Here is a 12,330-nt window from a genome sequence, read left to right as displayed (position 1 = left end):
CCTCAACGTCACTCTGCTGATCCAGAGTCAAGATCAGAACAGAATCACATCAGACACTTTGCCCGTATTCCCATGGCGGGCAATATAGAGAATGGCCATATTTGCCTCGCCCGACAGACCATAACAGGAAGAAAAGGGCAAAGCATATTCCACTAGAAAAGTCAAACCCCCGTAAACCTTGCTGAAAGCAAAGGTGCATTAGTGAAAAGGCCCAGGATCCCATTCATGGATGCCCGTCATCGATCTCATATCATTTATTTTGAGCCTGGGGGATAAGAATGACTGTGAAAAGAGAATTTTTCCACCGAAAGGAAACACCAAAACAGAGCGGGGCAAAGGGCCGGGGAAGAAAGGACACAAAGCACGTACGCTGCCACTCAAAGAACGCGTTTCGATAAAAATGGACGAGCTCATTTCGAAGCTAAAAATCAAGGCTCGGAAGAATTGGAATAGAAAGAGATAAGGGCTGGGGTAGGGATGTTGAAATCCCGCTTGCAGTGTGTACCTCATAGTCGTGCTTTTGGGATATTCAAAGAAGAATAGAGAAAGAAGACAAAAAAAAAAAAAACGAAGAACAAAAAGCCATAAGAGAATTAATCATCTCCTCTCACCAAAAGAAGATATCTGGCCTTGATGACTTGTTGAAAGGAATCGTAGGGCCTAGTCACCATCATTTCAACTGTGGAACTCCTCAACCCCCGAGTTCATTAGTTTTCGTACAAGATTAGAGACTCACAAGGGGATATTACCATGGAGGTCACTAATCATCATCTTGGGAGGTATTGTCACTCTGCATCTGTGCCCACATAGTACCTTGGACAAGAGGCGAAGAAGGGACATCTGCGCCTTCAGCCGCGCTGGTATTATTATTATCCTCGTCATCAGTCTCATCGTCGAAGATAAGCTTGCCCTCCGATGGAGTGAATTCCTGAAGAAAGTCTGGCACGGTCTGTTGGCACTCCATCAGAATCTTAACCAGGTCTGGAGCAATATCTGAATTGCGATCGTTGTAGAACGAGGTTGCGATACCCTCGTTTCCGATTCGAGCAGTCCGTCCTATATAATGTATCTATTTTCAGCTTTCTGGGGTCAATATTGAAGTTGAGGATTGAAAGTAAGGTTTTACCAATGCGGTGCACATATTCAGTGATGCCACCATGTTCAACGCTGGGAAGATCGAAATTGATGACATGCATTACATTGGCAATATCCAGTCCGCGAGCAGTGACCCCGGTAGCGATCAGGATTGGAGATTTCGCAATTCGGAATGCACGGCTGTAAGAAAAGTCAGAAAGTAAACCCCAAGGGAAGATAATCAAAAGAAACACACATAGCATCTTCACGTTCAGGCTGAGTTCTATCCGAATGGATAGACGTGGTTGGCAGGCCAGAATTGTAAAGATAGTCATCAAGATAGTCGACCGTATGTTTGCTATTTGCAAAGATCAAGGTGCGAATGGGGACCATACTCAGCAAGAGATCGAAGACGGCTTTCTTCTTCTGTCTTTCATCGACATAGTGGACCTAGGCAATTAGCATGCTTGTGTGGAAGCGAAGATACATCACTTACCACCTGGGATACTGCAAGGTGCGAGCTACCAGGTCGGCCAACTCGAATACGGATGTGATCTATCGAAAGGTACTCCCGCGCTAGCTTTCGACATTCTTTGTTGAACGTAGCAGAAAACATGAGGTAGCGATGATCTTCATCCTCATTGACATCTGTACGAAGTGAGTGACCGAATCCAAAACTGACCGAGAAAGAAGCGAAGGCTCACCTCCACCAGACATTATTTTTTTGAACTGATCTTCCCAGTCCAACTGCAGCATCTCGTCTGCCTCGTCGATCACGGTGTATCTAAGAATGATCAGAGACCAATTCATACAACCAATAGAGCCGGGTATATATTACCGAACACGTCGCAGAGAAAGAACATTTGGCTGAGACATAAAGTCGGTAATTCGACCAGCTGTTCCAATCAAGATATCACACCCCTTTCGTAGTTCGTCTCGCTGGTATCGTACCGGAGCACCACCATAGACTACACATGGGCGTAGCATAGAGCGGTAACACATTCGGCGAGCTTCGTCAAAGATCTGGGTAGCCAATTCACGTGTAGGACACACAATGAGGACCAATGGCTCAGCTCGAACTCCCTGCGTCTTCAAGTCAAATGTGGGATCGGCGACATTAGGACGAGGAGCTGCAAGCTTTCTTGCTTTCCCCATTAGCTGAGACACGATAGGAATGAGGAATGCGCCCGTTTTGCCAGAACCTATATCTGTGAGAAATCAAGAAAGGCATATTGAGGTCCACTTTGCTCACCAGTTTGGGCTATTCCAATAATATCCTTACCACTGAGAACCGAGGGAAGAACATAGCATTGAATTGGGGTAGGATGCTTGTAGAGACAGCGCTGCACATTTTCGATCACTACAGGGTGAAGGTTTGCGGCCGTCCACTGCACAGTTGAAAGTCCAATTAGTATGACCGGTCATGACTAGGTCTGATTCGACTAGAAAACTCACTGATGCGACGGGTTTGATTCGTTCTTCACTCTCAAAAGTGACCGTGATTCGTTTGTAGCTGGTAAAAATGCAAGTTAGACCACGACAGTAGAATCAGAAAAAGAACAGCACATACTCATCGATACGATGACCCGCACGTGGAAGAAGAGAGTTGTTGAACAGCTGCTCTTCTAGTTCTTCATTGCGAGGGCCAATATCGCCTTCCTCACCCGTCCATTCATACCGGCTGGCATTGCCAGCATACTCATATGTATCTGCGCGTGCAACCTCGTCGTATTGGATAGCGACACGCTCAGTCCATCCTTGTTTCCTCACTTCCACATTTCTCTCCTCTGAGTCCATTGCTGGATTCTGCGGGATAGTAGAACCATGCTTAGCATCAGAGTTCTGTTCAGTATCGGCAGTTACATTGTTGGAGATATCATCCAACGCTCCGTGGATTCGATCGTAGGACTCCATGATAGAAGCTTGTGACTTCATCAGCTCAATAGAGTGTATTCCTGGATGAAGGAGAGAGTCTCTGTGAGAGATGTTCTCCGAAGGCGTGAAGTCTGACTGGAAGTACCTTTGAATGAGACTACCTTGAGGTAGAAGAACTGATGACAAGATGGAGATCTTGGGTCAGAGAGGACACACAACGAGCAAGTAAGAGTTGAAGGCTGGGAACACAGATCAAAGACTGTCGATAAATTGAAGTGGAGGAGAGGAGGGGAAGGAAAGAGTAGAAGAACAAAAGAGAAGATGAGTGATAAACAAACGGCGGGCTTGCAGTTGCCACTCTGGGAGAACGGGAGCCTGCCGGGCAGCGAAACGACCCTTGCCAGTTATTCTACTCATTGTATATATGCAGGAGTATATTAAAATAGGCCAACAGAGAATACAGTATATTAAAAGGGCTCATTAATTGCATGGAGTGCTTGTTTCTAGAGATGATCAATCCAGTGACTGTTGGATGGTGGTCTATATAAGGATCCAATTGAGTACATTCTGGGATATCTATATTGCAATATGCCTAGATAAATAGAGACAATTAACAGAGATCCCAATATGCTAATACTAGTAGTAGAAACCACAGAAACCCAACTTGAACCAATTTGAAGTTGAAGTATACAAGAAGAGAGGACAAGCTTACCTGATATTGATGCCTCAGGCACAGTTGTCAACTCATTCAAATTCTAGTTGATCCACGATTGTCCACAGGCGTGATTAAGATGCTCAGGTAGAGGGCGTCATTTAGAGTATCATATACAATATAATCTATATGATATCTTATACTCTATCTCTAGTTATATAAGACCAACATGCAATACAGTATGTAGCATACAGCTTATGGATATATCCCAAAGAGGCTAGCGTATCTACTTCAGACACTCCAATTCTTCCACTTCACACTTCGATTGCATCCTGTACACTCAATACACTCCGATTGGATTTTTTTTCACTCCTTGAATATACTCTTTCGTCTATTCTAATACTAGTATATACATTCACCCCTCATATATTGCATCTCACCAATTCATCGCCGAGGTCTTCTCTCACCTCGGATGTTGTCTCGGATCCACCGTCGATCCACCTGGTCGGGTAGAAGGAAATATACGCCGTAAGCCTGGGAACGCCGAGCTTCAATTATCTCCGGCGAACTCGTCTCCTTCATCTTTTCTACATTCCATCATGGCTCCCGATCGTGACTCTGATAGTCGTCGGAAGCGTCCTGCTCGTTTGGTGGAGGCTATCACTAATCCTGGTGCCGTCAAAATTAACGTGAAGGGCGCTTTTATCGTCGATGATGAGCTCCGTTCAAGAAGTCCCGTTGAAGCCGAGGGTGTACACTATGAGAACAAAGATATTCGACTACCTCACCATACTGGAGTTGTGAGCCATGTCGCCGTCGATGTGAGTCTCATCCCTTGATAATCCGAACAGTTTTGCAGCTTCTCTGTCTCTCTCTCCCTTTTTTTTCTTCCTCTGCGGATCTCGTGGAAGCTCGTGCCCCGCACATGCAAGACTCACCCCGCAATTCCGCTCTGGCCGAAGGAAATAGACAAAAAAAAAGGGGAGCACTCTAACGGGTGAAATGATTTAATACAAATTGAAATCTGAGGCTGACTCTACGGTTATCTCAGATCGGTGGCTCCTTGATTAAACTGGTTTATTTCACCCGCGAACTCGACGCGGCGGATAATGGCGGTCGCTTGAATTTCATTAACTTCGAGACGCACCGGATTGATATTTGCATCAATTTCATTCGCCAATTGAAGGAGGAGCATGAGAAGAACAATACCGCCACAAAGGATGAGCTTTGTGTCGTCGCAACTGGAGGGGGGGCCTTTAAATTCTATGATAAGCTGAAGGAGGCGCTGGACGTCAATATTCTGCGCGAGGAAGAGATGGAATGCTTAATTATCGGTAGGTCAACTCGAGACAGCCATGAGAAAAAAAGCCAAAATATCTAATTGTCCCTTTTTTTCAGGTCTTGATTTCTTCATCACCGAGATCCCGAATGAAGTATTCACCTACAACGATACTGACACCGAGCCAATGCAATTTGCCGAGGCCCGACCGAACGTCTATCCTTACCTCCTCGTCAATATTGGATCCGGTGTCTCTATGATTAAGGTCTCGGGTCCAAATAAATTCCAGCGTGTGGGCGGCACACACCTCGGAGGTGGTACCTTCTGGGGCCTGATGTCTCTGCTGACAGGCGCTCGAACGTTCGACGACATGCTGGCCATGGCGGATCGCGGGGATAACAGTGGGGTAGACATGCTGGTTGGTGATATCTATGGCATGGACTACAGTAAGATTGGGCTGAAGAGCACCGCTATTGCCAGCACCTTTGGAAAGGTCTTCCGCTTGAAGAATGCCGCTGAGCGAGGCGCCGAGGATGGCGAGGGTTTATACCACGATGATTCTGAACAGGCCAATGGTAATGGAGGAGTCAATTTCCAACATGAGGATATGAGTCGCAGTCTTCTCTATGCTATAAGGTATTTCCAACGCTCTTGTTTCTCACGTTACTAGCCAACTAACAAACAATTCAGTAACAACATCGGCCAAATCGCCTACCTCCAATCAGAAAAACACGAAGTGAAGCACATTTACTTTGGAGGTTCCTTCATTCGTGGCCACCGCCAGACCATGAATACTCTCTCCTATGCCATTCGCTTCTGGTCCAAGGGCGAGAAGCAAGCATACTTCCTCCGTCATGAGGGTTATCTCGGTGCCGTTGGCGCTTTTATCCGCCGGCAACCGCAGAACTGGGGTCGGAGGAATAGTCTCGACGAGGTGGTTGCACCGCAGGCGGTTCGGAACCTCGCCCAAAACACCGTTCTAACCCAGCAGAATGGTTCTTCTAGCTCTTGAAAAAATATGGCCGTTCAAAGTACCCCCTACCCCCCTTTTCTCCCATTCTCTGGAGTCCAATCGATACCCCCCCTACCTTTTGAATGTATACTTTCTCACACATCACACATCGGCGGCCCGAGACTTGGACTGGATGTCCGCTCGCTTTTAATAGATTTGGGATCCGGCGTCGTCCCATGCACTTTTTGCATTGCATTTAGGTTTTCTTTTTTTTCTAGATACTAGAGACTGGGATTTCTTGTCTCGAGAAAAAAATACATTATATGCTAGTACACTACCTGTGGTGGAAAAGGACCCTTTTGTACCCATAAAACTAATCCACCTGGTTACAAAGTCGTTTGAGTACCGTGGCCTATATTACTACTAATATCTGCTATCAGTTAGCTGGAAAGGACAACAAACCTTTACTATCCTTCTGTGAAAATTTCTTCGTGATTTTGTTGATTGAAACAGTAGCACTGCAAGTACTTCAGTGTTTGCATGAATATACCTAAGTCAACAGCCTGTTTAATCGGTTTATTGCTTTCCCTGGGTCTTCTATCCATAAACCGAATCACTTCCAAGGAATCCGGTATCTTATTAACTTTCTTTAGACGTACCAAAGAGTACCCCGATAACTAACCAAATAATACTCTGCTTTATCAGGATACTCCCAGTATGACACAGGTAAATATGTAGACGAAAGCGAAGTATAGAATTCCCAAAAAGGCAATCCAAGGGACGATAGATCACATGATCTCCCGGACACGTGGGATTGCGCGTCTCGCAGCAGCGCGAAAGACCTCGAAAAAAGAACCCTCAATCCTCAAGCCCCAAGACGCTCATTGCTTCAAGCCATGCGTCGATGCTAGTCGCCTCAGCTCGATGACTCCGCCACCCTCATCGCACCCCGCAATCCCTCCACCGATCCCTGTTGACACCCATCCCAATCGAAGTCCGAATTCTACCAGTTCCAGAACTCCTGAGGACCGTGTGCCGGATCCGGACCGGCTAGCCCCTGAAGACGCCTACTTTGCACCTTCGCTGTCGCGTGCGCGCTCTGCTCCGGCAAATTACGATGATACCCTTCGCTCGCTGAATGGTGATGCTAACCTTCATCCGCCGCGGGGGGGGTGCTTGGCGCGGACCCTCATCGGAAGGATGTGCGAAAATTGGGGACTGGACGGAGGAGGAGGAAAGGTGCCTGGAAGAAATTATTATGGGTGAAGCAGTCTTGTATGTGTCGGGCGAATTCTAACGTGTACCCGAAGAGTACAAGCGCTTGGGGGTAGGAGGAATGTATTGCTAACTGGTGCTAGACCCGGATAACTACACCGATACCGAGACATTTCTAGATCATTTACAGCGGAATCCTCGAGTACGGCCATATGACTTTTGGCCACTTGTTTCGGACTCGACAGTTATTGTTCAGCATGTCTGTTCAGTCGTTATATTCGTTTGCTGTTTCGTCGATATCGTTCAGGATCGGGTGAGTCCCGTCTCAGTTGTCTGCTGGGGAAGTGTTGGTACGGCTGTGGGCTGGATATTGTGGGACAATTGGATCTGGAAAGAGCAGACGGATCTTTCGAATATCAATGGGGCTTTCGGAGGCGATGATGGGTCGAGTTCGAGCTCAGTAACCAGTAACGCCAACCCGTCCACCAACGACACCCAGGCCAATGGCACCAAGGATAGCCCGATTCATGGACTCGGGTTGACAATAGCTGCAAATTCATCGAAAGAGAACCTACCTCATCAAAGTCCAGGCCGCAACGGCCATATAGGTGGAGCAGTGGATCCCACAGCTCGAGCTGGTTTCAGTTCAGCCCCATCAAATGCTGTGGCCGGTGAGATAGACGCTCAAGATATCGACCGTTCTCCTCTATTCTCATCTCGCAATCGCCAGCGTCTCTCGACAGTTAAATCGGCCTTTTTAATTTACTTCGCTCTCCTCGGACTAAGTCCTATTCTCAAGTCCCTCACCAAGTCTACCGCCAGCGACTCAATCTGGGCCATGAGCTGCTGGCTTTTAATTATGAACATATTCTCCTTCGACTATGGAAGCGGCGAGGGCGCCGGCGCCACTAAATTTCCCGCTTCTCTATCCACTAATGCAGCCGTGATGGCATCCACCGTACTTGCATCTCGTCTCCCATCCACGACTCACGTGTTCAGCTTAATGCTATTCTCCATGGAAGTATTTGGTCTATTCCCCATATTCCGCCGACAGCTACGACAAAAATCATGGACTGGACATGTCTGTCTGACCCTTGCCCTCGTGATCATTGCCGGTGGTGCCGTCGGTATGACCATGAGCGGTGGCTGGGCATCAGCTATCATCGGATCTGTCCTCGGGGGTATTCTGACGGCCCTTGCGATGGGAGGTTGCAGTTGGTGGCTTATTAGTTTGCAGAAATACAAGAATGTCGTCATTGGACCATGGGATCCAGCGCGTCCTATCATCCGACGACATTGGAATTGAGGTTTTCTTGCACCGACGATTTCATTCACCATTGTGATATAGATCTGGCGTTTTTGGTTTATACCCCTAGATTATTGTATCTTTGAGATGAATATATTTTACATTCAATCATATTTGCAGGTCACATAAAATCAATAGTAGCACAAATAATAGAGGCCGGTTGAATCTAGTTAAAGATCTATTCAGGACTTCCGAGTAGTTATCGTACTGAAGTACTAACCATGGTGGACTCGGAAGAATAGAGATCTACAATGTACTGTATTAGCAAATCATAACGATCACTGAACATCTCTCTGCCTGCAGAAACCGGAGATCCCGAAAGGCAACGTGAAGAATATCCCATGATGACATAGGAATGTGAGAGGGATGGAGACGAATGTTCAGCAGATCTGGCATGCGACACTCTCAAATCTGCCATACCATAGAGCCACCAACAAACCAAAAAAATAAAATAAAAATATTTACAATTTATCATTGACTTGAGTTCTATCATGTAGAGCGTCTACAAGCCATCGATGTTTAAACGAGGTTCTTAAAAGTGTATCTCGTTTAATTGAGCCAGATCCAAGTTGACATTCCAACCTCCCCTTCCCCATATTCTTCTTCAATTGGAGTCACATACTCCGCGATGCTGCTAGGGATAAACGAATTCCCCGCAAAATAAGACAACCAAACCAATTAAAAGACCGAAATCAATAGCAAATAGGTCGGTCAAGTTGACTAATGCGAAATTGGGCCTAATTGGCATGTTGTGTTTAGAATAGATCGGTTGGTATCTTGCTCGCTCAACAATTCTTATACTTGAATTCCCCGGCCAGCCGCGTGAATCCCTCTCCTTTCGCTACGTCTATTATCCCACCTCGTAAGCCCAGTTGCTGTCGTTTGTGCATTGGCTGGTCTGACTGTCATTCGATCTTGGGGTTCTCCAATTTTCCTGTTTAATTGCGTGAAACAGTTCATTATGCTCAAGAATCTTGCTCTCGGCCTATTGGCCGCTCAAGGCGTCGCTGCCACGCGATTTGCCATGTATATCGATGAGTGAGTACTATATATAAATATATGCACGAACTGTATCCGAAACTAACAGCTTGAAGATGGCATAAGACCGACCTTCCAGGCACTGAACAAACTCAAGGCATGGATTATGCTATCATGGGCTTTGCGAAGACCACGACTTTCAACTCCGGATCGTCTTATACGCCTTTCGAACCAGTTGATACTATGCGCAAGCGCTTTGGTCCTGACACCAAGCTTATGGTTGCTATTGGTGGATGGGGTGATAGTGAAGGTTTTTCCACTGGAGCCAAGGATGATGCTTCTCGCAAGACATATGCTAAGAATGTCGCTGCCATGCTCGAGGCTAACAATTTCGACGGTGTTGGTAAGTCATTTCCAAAAGATACAAAGAAAACAAATCATCCAGTATCAATTCTAACAAATTAGATATCGATTGGGAATATCCCGGTGGTAACGGAGATGACTACAAGAGGACTCCTAATAAGGATAAAGTCGATGAAATCGAGACTTATCCCAAATTTCTCGCCGCCATCCGTGAGGCTATCGGTAACAAGACTTTGTCTATCGCTGTACCTGGCCGTCTACAGGATATGATTGCTTTTACTAAAGAGCAAGGCCCCAAGATCTTCGAACACGTCGACATGATCAACGTAATGAGCTATGACTTGATGAACCGCCGTGATAATGTCACTTTCCACGCCAGTGATGTCGCAGGTTCCCTGGAGACTATCAACGCATACCTGGATATTGGCGCTGATCCCGCAAAGATGAACCTGGGTTTCGCATACTACGCCAAATGGTTCGAGACGGACCCCAACTCAGACTGTGATGAGCATCCCCTCGGCTGTGCAACCGTGAAGCTTGAGAACGCCGACGGTACTGATACCGGCAAGTCTGGCGCTGTCACATTTACTGAGAAGGTTGAAGCCCCGAGTAATGCCCTGGAGTCTTGGAAGCGCGCTGAGAAGAATGGAATGACGGATGAGAAGAAGGGTGGTCAGTATTACTGGGATAAGGAGAGTAATATGTTCTGGACCTGGGATACTCCGGAAATTATCAGCCGCAAGTTTACTGAGATTGTTGATGAGAAGAAACTTGGTGGTGTGATGGCTTGGAGCCTTGGTGAAGATACTCTTAAGTTCGCTCATGTTGATGCTATGCAGAAGGGTGTTAAACAGTCTACTCAGAAGGAGGCGGATCGCAAGAAGGTCGAGGAGAAGAAGAAGGAGGCTGAGAAGCACAACTAAATGACGAGACTTTCCTGATCTCGGTGTTGATTGCGAGTTGAAAATTGGTAATGTATGATACATTTCAATAATATTTTAATACTGGTGAAAGATATCATAGCAGTGTCACAAGGCTGCTTCGAGAGTCGTCTTGTGATGACACTCTAGAGGATCTAAGACGTACTGCCATTGAATCGTAAATTTGAATAGAAATCTCATATTAAGTCTGGGTATCAATATAAAAGACAAAGAAAATGAAAGGACATGAAGCAAAAGTGAAATCACCGAGAAACAAAAGAAATCTATGATGATCGCATTCGTCTTGCTTGCCACCACGACTTCTCATCTAGAATCATCTCCCGCTGCTGATCACTCCAAGCTCGAAGTTGTCTCTCCGGACCTGTGAGCCTCACACGATCCCGACCACGTCGTGGAAATTCTTCACGAGTACAGTAATTGAGGCTTCTCTCAATCAACTCGAGAACGAGATAAGCGAGGGGGAATAGTACAAAAATTGCCAGCGCAACGCATTCTGGGCCGTGATTTTCAAGTACGTCGACCAGGTCCGTTTTCTTGAGATAGGCAATGATGTGATGCGAATGATTGCAAGGCCCTTTTTTCAGTGGTTTGGTAGGGGTTGAGGGATGTTTCTCGGACGGCATTAGACCGTTCATTCCGCCCAGGAAAGTTCCATACAGACGACCTAGTGATGTGTCGGGCTCAGAATCAAGTTTAGACTGAATTGATTGAGCTGACGAGGTCCTTTGCCCATGCAATTCGGCAAACTTGCTGGCTTTATCCAGGAATGTGCCATATCGCTGGCTAGATGAAGAAGGAGAAGCTTGATGCTGCTGTTCTCCTTGGGTTGACTTGCTGGGATTTCCTAGCAGCGCTCCATACTTCCTACCATAAAGGTAAGCTTCATCAGCAGAGGATTCAGATTCCGCCGGCGACTTTGCATCCGGACTGGGCTCTTTCGTGAGTGACGGCTGCCACAAACGAAGACGTTCCACATAACGTCGGGAAGTTGGTTGAGAAGACTGCTGTCCATTTACTGCAATGGTAGCCGGAGCAGATTTGAACGTTTCACTGGATTTCAGACGAATGGTTGGAGTATCACTGGTGAAAGAAAATTGGATTGGAAGTGCGAGAGCGGAAGTCGCCCAAAATATGAGTAAAAGCTTCATGATGGATGTTGACAGGGGCGAGTGCCCTGGCAGAGTAGACGAGAGAGGTACATGAAGAGAGGAGGGAGGAGAGGAGAAGAGAAAAGAAAAGAAAAGAGAGGAGATGATAAACTGGGATAATTCAGTGAGTTTCCCCCCGTTGACTTTCTGCGCCGCTCGCAGAAAGAAGTTGGTGGCATGTGGCGGACTCGGCGATGTGATTGGCTGGCGGGTGGACTACAGGCAGACGGATTTGGAAATAAACAGTGTATACTTAGATACTTAGAGAAGTACATGTATACTATAGATGATTAGATAGATAGATAGATAGATATATGTATATATATTATAACATAATTTAAATTATAAATGATGGTGTATGTTATATATCATCTATATATAAGTATAATTATGAATGTCAACTTGGACCCTAGAGACCCTGACTGACCTGGCGGGCACGGAGCGGGACGGAGCTGTTCGTAGTGCCCCGTCCTTTAGTGATAACGCCACTCATGCATCGTCCATCACAAGGAGGAATCAGCCGACAACTTCCATGCTTTAACACTGT

The 12,330-nt window shown here is 46.4% G+C and overlaps 5 protein-coding genes across 5 annotated transcripts; 3 read left to right on the top strand and 2 right to left on the bottom strand.

Moving 5' to 3' along the window:
* Positions 1 to 760: 760 nt before the first annotated feature.
* On the bottom strand, positions 761 to 2,988 carry N7469_005598 (DEAD/DEAH box helicase; the record flags this gene model as incomplete). The annotated part of the gene is made up of 9 exons (XM_056644518.1): positions 761 to 1,056; positions 1,127 to 1,275; positions 1,331 to 1,524; positions 1,571 to 1,722; positions 1,779 to 1,858; positions 1,913 to 2,276; positions 2,327 to 2,462; positions 2,530 to 2,587; positions 2,636 to 2,988. The coding sequence occupies 9 exons, from the start codon at positions 2,986 to 2,988 to the stop codon at positions 761 to 763; spliced, it is 1,782 nt and encodes a 593-aa protein (XP_056501332.1).
* A 1,212-nt stretch (positions 2,989 to 4,200) lies between these two features.
* On the top strand, positions 4,201 to 5,892 carry N7469_005597 (pantothenate kinase; the record flags this gene model as incomplete). Its single annotated transcript, XM_056644517.1, has 4 exons — positions 4,201 to 4,422; positions 4,653 to 4,935; positions 5,000 to 5,516; positions 5,571 to 5,892. 4 exons carry the CDS (start codon positions 4,201 to 4,203, stop codon positions 5,890 to 5,892), a joined length of 1,344 nt encoding a protein of 447 aa, XP_056501331.1.
* Positions 5,893 to 6,756: 864 nt separating this feature from the next.
* On the top strand, positions 6,757 to 8,353 carry pigc (phosphatidylinositol N-acetylglucosaminyltransferase; the record flags this gene model as incomplete). Its single annotated transcript, XM_056644516.1, has 2 exons — positions 6,757 to 6,973; positions 7,191 to 8,353. The coding sequence occupies 2 exons, from the start codon at positions 6,757 to 6,759 to the stop codon at positions 8,351 to 8,353; spliced, it is 1,380 nt and encodes a 459-aa protein (XP_056501330.1).
* A 961-nt stretch (positions 8,354 to 9,314) lies between these two features.
* Positions 9,315 to 10,617, top strand: N7469_005595 (glycoside hydrolase family 18 protein; the record flags this gene model as incomplete). Its single annotated transcript, XM_056644515.1, has 3 exons — positions 9,315 to 9,391; positions 9,448 to 9,734; positions 9,797 to 10,617. 3 exons carry the CDS (start codon positions 9,315 to 9,317, stop codon positions 10,615 to 10,617), a joined length of 1,185 nt encoding a protein of 394 aa, XP_056501329.1.
* Positions 10,618 to 10,898: 281 nt separating this feature from the next.
* N7469_005594 (uncharacterized protein) lies at positions 10,899 to 11,783 on the bottom strand (the record flags this gene model as incomplete). Its single annotated transcript, XM_056644514.1, has 1 exon — positions 10,899 to 11,783. The coding sequence occupies one exon, from the start codon at positions 11,781 to 11,783 to the stop codon at positions 10,899 to 10,901; it is 885 nt and encodes a 294-aa protein (XP_056501328.1).
* Positions 11,784 to 12,330: the final 547 nt, after the last annotated feature.

The sequence above is a fragment of the Penicillium citrinum genome (assembly GCF_028827155.1).
Source record: "Penicillium citrinum strain IBT 23319 chromosome Unknown utg000004l:1.0-2404223.0:1.0-2405248.0, whole genome shotgun sequence".
Taxonomy (NCBI): Eukaryota; Fungi; Ascomycota; class Eurotiomycetes; order Eurotiales; family Aspergillaceae; genus Penicillium; species Penicillium citrinum.
Note: the sequence above shows the minus strand (reverse complement) of the source record. Positions and strands in the feature narration are given on the sequence as shown.